The sequence below is a fragment of the Podarcis pityusensis genome (genome assembly GCF_964106645.2).
Source record: "Podarcis pityusensis genome assembly, chromosome: 11".
Lineage (NCBI taxonomy): Eukaryota > Metazoa > Chordata > Lepidosauria > Squamata > Lacertidae > Podarcis > Podarcis pityusensis.
Window position 1 is genome coordinate 59,644,336 of NC_138036.1, and position 14,443 is coordinate 59,658,778.

The window sequence follows — 14,443 nt, forward strand, 5'->3', positions numbered from 1 at the left end:
AGGATGTCTTATCAGTTGCCAGCATCACTTATCAGTTGCCAGCATCACGTTCTGGACAAGATTCTCAGAGTGGTCATGGACAGGGAACTTGGTGGTAACACCAGATCTCCCAATATGGAATATCCATTTATGTCTCAACTGATGAACAAATATGAGGAATTGAAAGCAAAGTTTGTGAATGGAACAGAAGAAATCCTCAGTAAAGCAGGCTGGAGAGATGACATGAACATTTTATACTATCATACATGGGTGTTCAGATTCCTTGAGGAAAAAGGGGTTGTTTTTTCCCCATTGGTTAAGTTTACGGAAGTTCCTAACAAAAGCAATGCCAGGTGGAATTCAAGAGCCATTCTCACTGTCCTTGTATTCATTCTTATACCTACAACAAGAAAGACTTTGGAGAAAGTACGCAGACTCGTTTCATATGGCTGGGCAGTCTATTGGTTTACTAATCAGATGTACAATGAAAATGACTTCAATAACTTGGCAGAAACATTGAAACCTTACAAAAAAGCACTGTGGGTATTAGAGAATCAATGGAAGCAGGGGCCATCGGTACTTCAGATACCAAGAAGTAATCAGTTCACAGAACATACAATCAAAGTGATGTGGGAACTTTATGGAGCTTGCAGCAGAAACAGACAAACTGCAGCCTCGATTTATTCTAAGCAATAAGAAGTGATATACAATGTACAAAACATTGTACAATTATTAGAAAATTTGCAGGCTCCATTTTACCCGTATACATGTTGTGCATATTACATAATATACAGTTACATATACAAAAATCAATTTATTGATTTTAGAGTGACCTTTTTTCAAAATATTTGGAAATGACAATTCATTCCTTTGTTTTTAGTCAAAAGTTCAGGAACATGAGGTTGCAAAAATGTTATAACCCTATTGTACGTACAAATTTCTTCAAAATATTTTGAAATGATCGCTCCAAGATAACAGCCAGTTATTCTTCCTTCTGCTAGATGATGGGCATCTCAAGTTCATTTTCCATCCACACAAAAAGTCCAAAAGAGGTTGTGAGCACTGTTATCAATGGAAGTCAACATTAGTTTTCCTCCAGTTCAGCATACCAGCTTTGCCTCCAATACTGAGAAACAATACTTCCTTAAATCCTTATCCCCACAGGGTTTTCTTTGCTGTGTTGATATACTAAGACTGTGAGCCATAATCATTACTTATTGAGGGTTTTTTACAGAGAGAGAAAATGGCTTCTGCTTTCTACTCTTCCATTTTTTCCACAAACATTGTCAGTGGCTTAGAAGCACTTTCCTTTAATTTGAAACCAAATTTTACAGAATCCTTTCCTTCTCAGCTTTGCGTCTGCCAGTTCAGTATATTCATTAATCTCTCCACCCGTGGTTTCCTTCTCTTCCTCTGACATAAATCCACACTTTGACCTCCCAACACCTGTGTGGAGGGTCTTTCGATGCTGACATTTACTGCCTCCAGCATTCCCATGCCATTCTTCTGCTCTGGCAATCCTCCATCAGTATTCCCCCCGCCCAAGCACTATTTAACTTCTCCACCGTCAGCTTCACCCAAACCATCTTTGTTCACCATTCCGTGTAGTTTTCCCTCTAAGTTCTCTCTCAGCTGATCATTCAAGAGACGCCACATTACAGGAACGATGCATCTCCCATGACCTGGACCATGCTGGCTGCAGTCAGCGTCGAGGGGCCAATGCCGGGACTCTGCCTAAGGCACCTTCTTCTGGGTCCCTCCTCAATGGGAGTCGTCCCACCCCCCAGCTCAGAGCCCCCGAGAGAGGTCCACCTGAGGCTGCAGCCTGCAGGGCTCTTCTTTTGCGAAGCTGACGGAGAGCCTCTTTGGCCCAGCTAGCGCTCCAGTTTGCAAACCCAGAAAATATGATCCCCAGGCGCGCCACGGCCGAAGGAAGCCCAGCCCGCGACCGGCCCCGAGCAGCGCCTCCGGATCGGGGGCAGGGGCGGGGCCGCCGCCGGGGGTGGGGCTTGGGCTGCGCGGGCGGTAGCGTCTGGCGCAGAAAGCGACCCGCACGAAGCCCGTCCGCCTTGGCGCCTTCCCTGCGGCAGCTGCGCGCGCTCCGTGGCCCGAGAGCCGGAGCAGGACTCGGCGTGTCCCTGGCAGGCGAGAGTCTTCCTCGGCATGGGCGGGCAGTGCTGCTGCTTATCCTCGGAGGAGAAAGCGAACAGGATGCTGAGCTTGGAGATTGAGCGCCGGCTGCGCCAGGACAAGCGAGACTCGCGCAAGGAGCTCAAGCTGCTGCTGCTGGGTGAGTTTCTGGGCGAGGAAAGCCTCCCGCGCTCTCCAACCAGGATGCTCACCGAGAGCTCTCCGCTTGTAGGATATTCCGGCTTTGCTTTTCCATAACTTGAGCCGGCGAGAACAGCTCGGCCCAACCCGTCTTGCAACAGGTGAAACGATGCTCGAGGCTCTGGGTGTGTGCAGACGGCATTTTCAATACAGTTAGCACATTTGCAGTGTTTTTTAAAATCACTTTAGTGATTTGAAAAAAATCTGGACTGCAATTCATAAACCTACTTATTATTCATTTAAGATGTTACCTTTAATGTGCATGCATGGTGTTTTGCGTTCTTGCTTGGGTACTTTGTAAATTAGATTATCTTTGCTCTAAGCTGAGACAGAGACTGAAGTTCCTTCCAGGGGATCTCCCTCATTTTTTTGCAGGGAGGTGAGATGACATTGGCTGTTAATTGAGCTTAATTTGTTAACTGGCTGATTTGTTTGTGGCGAGGTTTGGCATTGTTGCATCAAGCATCATCCCACACTTTCCAGTGTGCTTTCCCATCACTTTCTGCATTGCAAAAACATTCTATCTCTTTTGGAAGCAGGTTAGCTCTGCAGGACCTCCAAATCAACTTTAATTGCACAGCCTGAATTTGCTGATATATGATTGAAGCTCAGCTGAAAACGACTGTCTGGAAGTGAACTTAGTATACTAAGAGGAAGATACTTGTACAAGGCCACTTAGAACTGTTTCTAGCATTACATCTCCTACCTGTTTTGTTTTTAATGCAGATACAGAGAGCGGAATGCAGGAAGCTGCCTCACTAATTGTCTGGGGACAAGCAACAGTCCATCCCCTGGACTCTGTCTGGAATGGCTAAGTAATTCCATAATCTTCAGGGTGGGCCTTGAAGGCCAATTAACTCAGGTTTGAAAGTGAGCTTTAAAAAGTGGGTTAAAGGAATAGGGGCAGAGTTTGTGTGCGCTAGTTGTGTAGCTGTATGATTTATTCACCACTCTGTTGCCATTAGATTTCCAGTATAGTTGGACAGGCACTTTCCAGTGGTGCCACTAAGGCTGAGTTCTTATATTGCCTCTGTGGTGTGGGAGCTGCAGGCCTTCTATCTGATGCGGTGAATAGATGTTATGTGGACTCAATGGAGTTTCAAATCCCCATTGAGGTGACCTTGGACTAGTTACTATCTTTCAGCCTAATCTACCTCACAGGATTGTTATGCAAAGAACACTGGGGATAATTAATGGTTAGCCTAAAGAAGGCTAAGGCTAAATCCAGTATTAGTTCTACTACTACATCCATTCAAACGAATAAACATGGATACCTTAGGTCCATTAATTTCAGTTACTCAGAGGAGAACTAAGTTGAATGCATCCCCAAGGGTAGACTTGATAGTAGTCTTCAAATATCTGAAGACTATTTCATACAGAAGGTGGAGCAGACATTTTTTCGTTTTCTCAAGATGGCTGGACTAGAACCAGTGAGTGCTGGTTACAGGAAAGCAGATTTCGACTAGATGTAAGGAGAACCTTCCAAAGTCTGTTTGAACGGACTGCCTTGGGAGGTTGAGATCTCCTTCACTTGAGGCATTTAAGCAGAGTATGGACAGCTGTCTGCCCTGGAAACTGTAATTGCAGCTTGTATTGTGGATCCTGCACTGAACAGCAGGTTGGGCTAGATAATGATGATAATTTTATTATTTGTACCCCTGTACTGGTTTGCCCCAACCACTCTGGGACATTAAAAACTCCCCTATACAGGGTTGTATAGCCCTGTCTAGCCACCAAGATCCCTTCCAGCTCTTTAATTTTATAATAATTATTATTTTAACAATCAGCATTGACCTTGCAGGTCCTATACTCCACCATGCAAGGTTAATGGGAAAACCCAGGAACAAGCATGAAGAGCAGTGAAGTGGGGTGGAAGGTTTCTACACAGAAAAAAATGGAACTTTAGTTAATCAGAAGTGCTGTAATATATGACTTCCTTTGGACAATAACACTATAGGGGGCTAGCGCCAGAGTACTAGACACTGGTGGCAAGAGCTGAAGAAAAGAGGAGGTGCCATTTGCTACTGAGGTAAAGCTTTGATGATGATGACTGGTACAGAGAGACATAGGGAGGTATTCAACATCATTCTAAATTGCCAGTGCCAGCATTTCTGCCTGGCAAATGGACTGATTCCCTTCTCTCTCTCCCCCCCCCCCACTGTTGTAGGTGTTGTCCCATCCCTCCAGAGTGGATTTGGAGGAGATGGGAAAGCCCTGTGGCACTAGGGGGAGCCCTTGTGCTGGCTTCTGCTAAACCCACACAGGAGTGTGGGAGCTTATGAGATCTCAGCCTCCAAAATGAAGTTGAGGAATAAACAATGAAGTTTCTGGGTGTTCATAATGATTGTGTCTAAATTAGGGATCGCTAAATAAGGGATTGTTGATGCTCATGCAGCTGTTGCCTCTGCTCTTATACCTTGACCAAGTCAAGGCAGTGGTCACCTTTGCTGCTGACCTCTCAATTACAATTTATCTGGAACCTCAGTAGGTGCAACTGAGGCCAGTGACATTCCTCCATTCCTCCTCTGCTCAGCTCGTCCCTTCTATCCCATAATTCTCAGGAAATCCCAAAGGAACAGCAGTCCTCTTCTTTCAGTTAGTTGACTGAATAAACAAATTTCAAGGTCCCGCCATTTTCTTCCTCAGTCTAGAAAGGTAAATACTTTTTTCTCCAAATGTGACCACTGACAGTCAGGCAGCATCTGCCCTTTAGCAGCATCACTAGAGACCCTGCTCCGCCTCTGCTCACAGGTACCGAACTCCTCTCCCCTCCAAGGTAGCATTTTTCTTTAAGCCAATATCCTTCCTCTTAATAATAAATTGTATCTCAACATCTCTTTAAGTTCATGTCCTCAGAGCCTTTTTTGTGGGGAGGGGATAAGCTCTAATTTCCCAATGACATCCATCAAAACAAAAAGGCTCCCCCCCTTCATTCCTTTCAGTCCACATGCAGCCTCAAATCTTCTTTTAAATATCAAAGTTACATTGTGAATCAAACAATCCTCACTTGTATATCTTTAAACTTTATACTGTATTGGGAGAGGGCTGCCAAATTCCATAATATAGCAGAGAGCCCCTACCATCCACTGCCAACACAAGTAAAATTTTCTCCTGATTTCAAACCTCAGTTCCACACAGCTGGATAATCCACAGTTGTCCACATAACGTCCATATCTCCTCTGGTGCATGCCTTTACTTAATGGCAATTGACTCCCAATTATTAGGAGAACCTCCACTCTTGATGGTGATGGGGGGCGGGGTTTGCATCAGGGTGAAGTACTTAGCTCCCAGTGCCTCTGTCTGCCTCTGGCCAGCCTGCTCCTCCCATACCCTGGGAGGTTTCAGAAAACAATTTAGCCCCATTCATTCTCTTCTCCTTCATCTGTGCCTCCCTCCAGTGTTGAGAGAGCCATTGCGCAGGACCACATCTGGAAGCCTGTATGGACCAGCCTTGACTCGTCACACAAACGTGTGGAGCTCGGCAAGCTTACAGAAGCTACAGTCTTAAATGATTCTTTTGGGAAGATACTTGATGATTTTGCAGACACAGAACTTACTGTGCCGTATATTTTTTCCTGTAAGTTTACTGGGAACTATAGAGTGAAGTTTGATTCACTTAAGCTTAATAAGAGAGCTCTTTTTGTTGTTGCCCCGAATGAAAGTGAATTTCATTAGCCAATTTTCATATGCTTTGGAAAAAGGTGGTTGAGATAGAAATTAAATTTCCAAATGCATGTGGCTTGAGCCAAGTTCAGTTAATTAAGGATAACTCTGTGGACATACATGGAAACAACATTGTCAAAGAAAAGATCATTGTTAACAGCAGAATCCTTTGCCCACTTACTTGGCAGTAAGTCCCATTGTGACTGTCTTCCATGCATAGAGTCAGGATGGCTGGCTGCAATACTGAAAATGCTTACTGGGAAACAGGGCTGTGCAAAGCTTGTAGACCCAGGCCAGATAGGAAATGTAGGCCTCATTTAAATAATCTTTCCCAAAGGGTTTCCTTTTGCCTTTAGCAGGGGGATTTGAATAAGTCCCCTCAAATTTGTAGGCCCATGCCAATTGGCTCTCCCTGGTCCCCACTCCAGTCTCACCTGCTGGGAAACATATGCCATTGAATGCACTGAAATTTGTTTCAAAGACTATGTTTGTTTGTTTCCGGCATTTATATGCCACTTAATCATTAGCATTTCTAAGTGGCTTAAGTTTGGGCCTTAACTTTGCACACAGCAGCAGCAGCAGCTTTGTATCAGTCAGGTACTGAAGGGTGACCTTAGAGTCAGTGTTGAATGGAGTATACATGTAAAGATGCTTTGTCAAGGGGCAGAGGAAGGGGGGTGCAGTGGAGGCGGGGCACCCCAGGTGTCACCACTGAGGGGGGTGACAAAATGCCAGGCAGCACTCACTGCACCCGAGCCACACGTCTCTCCTGGGAGTGATGCAGTGGCTTGGGTGCCCACAAGCTCCGCGCTGCCCCAAACGGTCTGCCCGCTGCCTCCCCCTCAGCTGTTGGGCCGCTGAGTGGGAGGAGGCAGGCAGACACCTCGGAGGCCCCGCAGAGCGTCCTGCCCCGGCTGGTCCTGCCCCTGGGCGCAGGGCATGCACGCCGCCCCAGGAGCCCCATCAGCTTGCTCCACCGCTGTTTGTCAGTGGGACTCACTAACTTTTTAATTACAGATAGGTAGCCGTGTTGGTCTGCCATAGTCAAAATAAAAAAAATCCTTCCAGTAGCACCTTTAAGACCAACTAAGTTAGTTCTTGGTATGAGCTTTCGTGTGCAAGCACACTTCTTCAGGTATCGAAAGCTCATACCAAGAACTAACTTAGTTGGTCTTAAAGGTGCTACTGGAAGGATTTTTTTTATTTTAACTTTTTAATAACGCATTGCTTTGTCCTTTTAATTTCTCTCTCTCTCAATTTAAGACTCTTCACGCAGTCATTTCCTAGTTCTTTAATGTGGTTGCACAATGTATACAGTCAGCAGAAATGACAGAACTGTGGGTTTTGGCAAGGCGGTAATAAAACATTACTAGAAGTTTTAGATGTTTCTTAAGCAATTGGTTTTAAATAATTGTTTAGGATTCAAAGCCATAGTACCCACAGCTCAACGTATGCAAAAATGTCCTAGTGAAGTTAGTTGAGGATGTGGACTTTGATTGCTATAAATGGGTTGTGCTCTTCTAATATGTGTCTGAGCTCTCAATTTATTTTGCTAGGTAGATTAAGAGGACTGGTAGGCCACATTCAGCTAAGGACCAGAGATTTCCCACTCCTGTCTGGTAGTGGCTCTCCACATTTTGGAGAGGAGTTTTTCCTACCTTAACAGGAGATGCCAGGGGTTGAATCTGGGACCTTCTACATGCAAAGCATGTGCTCTGCTGCTGAGCTACACCACTTGCCAATTGAATCATAGAATTGTAGAGTTGGAAGGGACCCTGAGGTTCATCCAGCCCAAGCCCCTGCAAGGCAGGCATATGCAGTTGCCCCATGCAGGGATCGAACCTGCAACCTTGGTGTTATCAGCACCATGCTCTAACCAACTGAGCTATTGGTGGAGGCTAAAAAGTTGAACTATCACTCACCCGGCCTGCCCAAAAAGGATGAGACAACTGCCCCTGCCCCAATATGTGTCCTTAGCATCTGATACTCATTTTCTATCCCTGAACATGAACTTGCTTGGACAGTGCAATATCCAAGGAGGGTATTCATGGAAGATAAGAGCAGCTTCTGCTAGTATTATATAAAAAGGTGCCTGGCATATACTAAAACATAGTACTACTACTACTTTTAAAGAATGAAAACTAGTAAATGCAAGAGGACAAACAAATAGCCAAGAATAGCTACTGTCTTCCAAACAAGGAATGGTGTATTCTGTATGTAAACAAAAAAGCACGGCCCATATCCACATCCTTTGGAAAACAGACTGCAGGTTACTAACCATCTGCTATACTAGTTTAATGCAAATGAAGTAGATGGTTTTTGGTGAATATTCATTTTAAAGAAATAAAATAGTTTAACACTGGAGCCCTTTTCCAGCAGGGCGACTTGAGTTCTTCCCATCAATTTACTTCATTCATTTCAAAGCAGACTGGGGCCCACATAGCAAGAAGAGTCCTGCTAGGTCAGGCCAGTGGTCCTTCAAGTCCAACATCCTGCTTTCACAGGGGCCAGCCGGGTGCTGGTGGGAAGCCCACAAACAGGACCCAAGGGCAACAAACATTCTCTCATCCTGCAGTTTCCAGAAACTTCTGTTCTTATGACACTGTAGACCAGGAGTGGGGAACCCCTGGTCCCAGTGGCGGAGGAACCCTCTCTGGCACCCGGGGCGGGACGAACCGCCCGGTGACACATGCACGACATACCTATAGAGTGCACATGTATGGCATCCCATACAGAGTGCCCACGCACGGCGACCATATGGGCTGCCACACGCGCGCACTCTGTACGGGCTGCCACTCATGCATGGCGTCCATATGGGCTGTCACTTGCACGGCGACCATATGGGCTGCCGTGTGAGTGGCATCCTGTACGGAGTGCGCATGTGTGGCATCCCGTACAGACTGCGCACGCCCGGCAGCCCGTATGGTCGCTGTGCGAGCGGTGCCCATACTGACTGTGCGCACCCTCAGCCGCTCTACAGCTGGGGGGCGGCAGGGACCATCTCGTCACCCCCCCCAGAGTGGCACCTGGGGTGGCCAGCCCCCTCTGTCCCCCACTTCGTACGCCCCTGCCTGGTCCTGAAATGAAGGTGGTCCACCAGGCCTTTCCATATGCCCTGCAAGACTCTTCTCTCCCCACTTCCGTGACTGGCCAGTGAAGCAGGGCATTGGGACATTGGGCTTGGCAAAACAAAGCATACACTTGCTTCTTCCCCTGCCCCATACTGGTCACAGAAGAATTGACTGTTTTCACTCAGCTGGTATGGAAGTAGATGCGGCTGGCAAAACTGTGCACTGTCCCTGCTCCATGAGCCTGACTAATTTCAATTCAAGCACCTTCTGAGTCAGCTCCATCTTTGTTGGGGTAAATGATGATAGTGGGCACAGCTGGAGTTGCCTTAAGTGGCCTTCTCTCAGACCTGTACATAAGAAAAGGAAGAGAAGAGACACTCTTTTTTTACCAGGTAAGTAGTGCGGAAGAGAAAGTGAATTGGGAGTGCTTATCTTTCTCTCTTTTTATTACTAGCACTGAATGTATTTTTGTGTTTATTGAGTTGGGTGGGACAGGCCAGCTGCAGAGCAATACTGAAAGGATGGAAGGAGAAGTTGAACTACCTGGTGTGTGGCAGAGAGAGAGGTGAAATACCTCTTGAATTGAGCTGCAGGGAGCGGTAGCCTAAATACTTGTTTTGGGGGTGGAAGTTTGTGAGTGGGGTGTGTATATGGTTTTGGCCCTGCCTACATTTGGGTGGCGCTGTGGGTTAAACCACAGAGCCTAGGACTTGCCGATCAGAAGGTCGGCGGTTCGAATCCCCGCGACGGGGTGAGCTCCCATTGCTCGGTCCCTTCTCCTGCCAACCTAGCAGTTCGAAAGCACGTCAAAGTGCAAGTAGATAAATAGGTACCGCTGTGGCGGGAAGGTAAATGACGTTTCCGTGCTCTGCTCTGGTTCGCCAGAAGAGGCTTAGTCATGCTGGCCACATGACCCAGAAGCTGTACACTGGCTCCCTCAGCCAATAAAGCGAGATGAGCGCCAGAACCCCAGAGTCGGCCACGACTGGACCTAATGGTCAGGGGTCCCTTTACCTTTACATTTGGCTTTACCCCTGCCAAGCATTGGTGTGCAGCTCATAGGTGTTGATGTATGAGGAATGCTGCCCCAGGCTCAAAAGGGATTCTGACTCCTGGTACAGACAGTAGTGAGCTAGACGGACCAGTGGTCTGACCTGGTACAACACAATTCCCCATGTACCCAAGTTGGGATTTCAAATGAATGCTTAGAGCCAGTATGACAGACGTCTAGATAGAAATGCAAAAGGCTGATATCAGCCAATGGAGGTCAACACTTCTGGTATCTGATGAAGTCAAAGAATGCAAAAGCTCTAAAAAGTTCTGATGAGACTTCCTAAATCATGTAAGTGAAGCTGACTTGACAAGAGTCAGGTTTAATCTCTTTCTGGGAGCAGCTGCATCTTCCTGACTGAATCTTTTGGAATCTTATTTCTATTTCTCAATACAATTATTTTGAAAATCAATGAAAGCAAGAGCATTTATTTGTCATACAATCCATTGTCATTGTGCTTGCTTAAAAGTCTTTTATGACTAATACCATCAAGGTAATTTTCAAATCTTGAAAATTGTTGATAGTGATCTGAAGTGGTACAGCTAAAATACTCAGAACTACAATCTCTGCTAAGACCAACTGATCTAGAAATCTTTATTTATTTATTTTTTTAGTTTTTGCTGTGTCAGGGTTTGAATGTGCCAGGCATAAAATGAAAACATCTAATAGTTGTTTTTCACTTTGTGGCTTTTATGACTATTCTGTGAAAGCGTTGAGACAATAGTTTCATATTTTGTGATATGTGGTTGAGAACATCTTCCGTGTTACTTTAAAGGGAGAATGATAGATTTATATTGTTATCACCCAGGTTGCATTCTCTAATGTTGATTTCCATAGGAACCAGGCATGGAACATGAAAGACTTTGTAAGAAGGTAGTAAACTCTCTGGTTGCAATCATTTAATTAAGTAAGCTAAAGTTCTCTTATATCCTGTTTCTGCAAAGTGCTGATTGCCAATAGTGATTTAGGAAGTCTATGCTAAATAGTACATCCGTAAGGACATAAGTTTGCCTTTCAAATATCATGCTGTTGTATACCTGTCCTTGGTGACAGAGGGGAAGAATGGAATTTCCATTAACAAAAATGGCTATCCTGTTAGCTCTTTTGTTTTGCATAAATCTTGTTTAAAAGTCAAATGGTCAGTCCTTAACAGATTTAAGGAACTGAGAAAACATCAAAAATGTCAATGTGAGCAATTCATTTCATTTATGCTAGCTTCAATTGGGTGGGCAAGCAAAAGGCTGCAAAACATAATTTTAGGTGCTGCTGCTGAATATCAGTACAGTATAACTTTAAAAAACTACATGAGCAAAACTAGATGGAGGCATGCTGACTTTGACTCAGCCTCTTCACGGCTCAGCCATACATTCCAATAATTATTTTGCTTAACAACAAACACTTAAAAGTAATGACACTTGGGGGGGGGGGCAAACATCTGGTATGGGTTTGGGTGCATATATACAATACAAATTTGAAGATGTTTGTTCATGTGTGAGACATTCTTAGGGCAGAACTAAAAGGAAGGGCCCTAGAGCAGTGGTAGAAGATGTGCTTTGCCAGTGAAAGATCCCGGGTTCAGTCCTTGGCATCCTTTGGGGGGGGGGCTTGGATTGCAGGAGAATTACACAGTGTATTTCTTTGCCATTAGCCTATATAATGTGCTAGTGGTGGTAAGAATGACTAAACATGCATAAGTATGTGCCTTAGTACATATTATATTTTTTATAGTTAGAGCCACAACAGGATATATATTTTAAAATACAGTATGATCACATTTTACATGTATTTGACTTACACAATTTCAACCATATGCAGTTGAAATTCTGCACATTAAATGCAGCAAGGAACAAGGAGCAAAAAGCTTAAAAGTTTTTTTTAGCTCCAGGTCTGCTTGGGTGAAAAAACCCATTTAAGATCTCTGCCTTACTTGGCAGGGGTAAAGATAAAGGTAAAGGGACCCCTGACCATTAGGTCCAGTCATGACCGACTCTGGGGTTGCGGCACTCATCTCGCATTATTGGCCAAGGGAGCCGGCATACAGCTTCCGGGTCATGTGGCCAGCATGACTAAGCCACTTCTGGTGAACCAGAGCAGCGCACGGAAACGCCGTTTACCTTCCCGCCGGAGCGGTACCTATTTATCTACTTGCACTTTGATGTACTTTCGAACTGCTAGGTGGGCAGGAGCTGGGACCGAGCAACGGGAGCTCACCCCGTCACAGGGATTCAAACTGCCAACCTTTCGATCGGCAAGCCCTAGGCTCAGTGGTTTAGACCACAGCGCCACCCGCGTCCCCTTGGCAGGGGTGGGCAGCACCAAAGGGGTAGTTTGAGTATATGCATTTTTTAGTATACGTGGATTCCTTGGAACCGAACCCCAGTGTAAGATGCACTTATTCTCTAATCCTATACACGGGTAAGGATGTGAATGCCATCAACAAGACTGCAGTTCACAAGGAGCTATAGGAGAAAAGCTTCCACTGGATTGCAGTTGGAGAGTAAACAGAGGTGTTTCAAAACCAAGCTCACGGCTCTAACTATACCTCATTTTTCTTTAGGCAAATAATGTCCCCTGGATGAACATGATACACATGTAAATTCTGTACACCTAGCTCTGTTTAGTCAGCCCAGGAGATGAATAAAATATTATCTTACCTGTATGAAAACACTATGAAAATGGTTTTGAAAGAACTAATAGGATACATACTAGTGTCGAAATAGCAAGTATATGGGAAACCAAATGAAGGAGTATGGGTCGCCATCATATAATCACATCATAAGGTTTTATAGAATCATAGAATTGTAGGGTTGGAAGGGATCCCAAGGGTCATCTAGTCCAACCCCCTGCAATGCAAGAATCTCAACATGCTGTCCCCCATCCAATTTAAAACTATACTGGACCCTGCTTAGCTTTGCAAATGTGCTAGCAGTTTTACTGCTGCACTTTACTTCCGTGAGTTATGCCTTTCCCCTTTTGCTCCTGCTCAGGGTTTTCTGTCTTCCCCCACCAAATTCTCATGGGATTGGTACTTTACTCAACTATATCTGTTAATTGATTGGATTAGTCATGCTGGCCACATGACCCAGAAGCTGTATGCCGGCTCCCTCGGCCAATAAAGCGAGATGAGCGCCGCAACCCCAGAGTCAGTCACGACTGGACCTAATGGTCAGGGGTCCTTAAACATTGGATCTACTGGGTGGTGCTGTGGTCTAAACCACAGAGCCTAGGACTTGCCGATCAGGGGTCCCTTTACCTTTACGTTACATTGCCCCAAAAGTAGAGCTGCTCTATCAACAGCTACCCTCATGCCATCTCCTGCAACATTGTGGTAGATGTTTTATGCATCCTTAAGATGCTGGTTCTGGAAAGTGGCATGGAAAGTAGAGTCTGCTGAACTGCTTAAGTTCAGAACTAATATATTTGCTAATTAAATATATATCCTGTCTTTCCCTCTAAAGGAGTCCAGGGTTGTAAAAAGCAAATGATAAAGCAATAAAAACATGCTTGAAATGCCTTAAGAACAATTCAAATACAGATGCATTCTGGGGAAAATCTCTTCTTAAAAGGCTTGTTGGAAGATGGAGACCTTCAGCAGGCATCAAAAAGATAGCAGAGACGGTGCCTGTCTAATACAGTGGTACCTCGGGTTACAGACGCTTCAGGTTACAGACGCTTCAGGTTACAGACTCCGCTAACCCAGATATATTACCTCGGGTTAAGAACTTTGCTTCAGGATGAGAACAGAAATCGCACGCCGGTGGCGCAGCGGCAGTGGGAGGCCCCATTAGCTAAAGTGGTGCTTCAGGTTAAGAACAGTTTCAGGTTCCGGAACAAATTAAGTTCTTAACCCGAGGTACCATTGTATTTAATGGGGAGGATTCCAAAGGTTGGGTGCCACAACGCTGAATACCTGTTTCATATATTGTACAAAACAGACCTCCTGATAAGATGGTAACTACAGGAGGTCCTCACCTGCAGAGCACAGTGTATATGGGTGAGATGATATTTTAGGTATTCTGGTCCCAAGTAGGATAAGATTTATGCATGAAAACCAGGACCTTGAACTTAGCTTGGTAGCTAATTGGCAGCCAGTGCAATTATTGTGATTTTGGCTTAAGTGAGCCCAATTTATACATGGGTAGAATGATTTTTTAAAAGCACTCCCTATTCAAGTGTTTCAATGTTTTCCATGCAGAATTTTGGGTGGTATATTGTTCTCAAACAAGGGGCTTTATATGATGATCTGGATTAACTCACATACTCTTTGAAAGAAGGAGTGTTTTGATAGCCTCTCATAATGGTTTCAGCTCATCAAGGTCACCTGATACTTTTTCTTTCAAAAGTTAGC

At 45.0% G+C, this 14,443-nt stretch overlaps 1 protein-coding gene across 1 annotated transcript in view; it reads left to right on the forward strand.

Moving 5' to 3' along the window:
• The first annotated feature begins 2,053 nt into the window (after positions 1–2,053).
• LOC308458191 (guanine nucleotide-binding protein subunit alpha-14-like) overlaps positions 2,054–14,443 on the forward strand; it is a 35,722-nt gene continuing 23,332 nt past the window's right edge. The window contains exon 1 of the mRNA XM_080973030.1: positions 2,054–2,269. Coding sequence (XP_080829156.1) covers positions 2,143–2,269 — 127 coding nt within the window. The 5' untranslated portion in view covers positions 2,054–2,142. The remainder of the gene's footprint in view (positions 2,270–14,443) is intronic.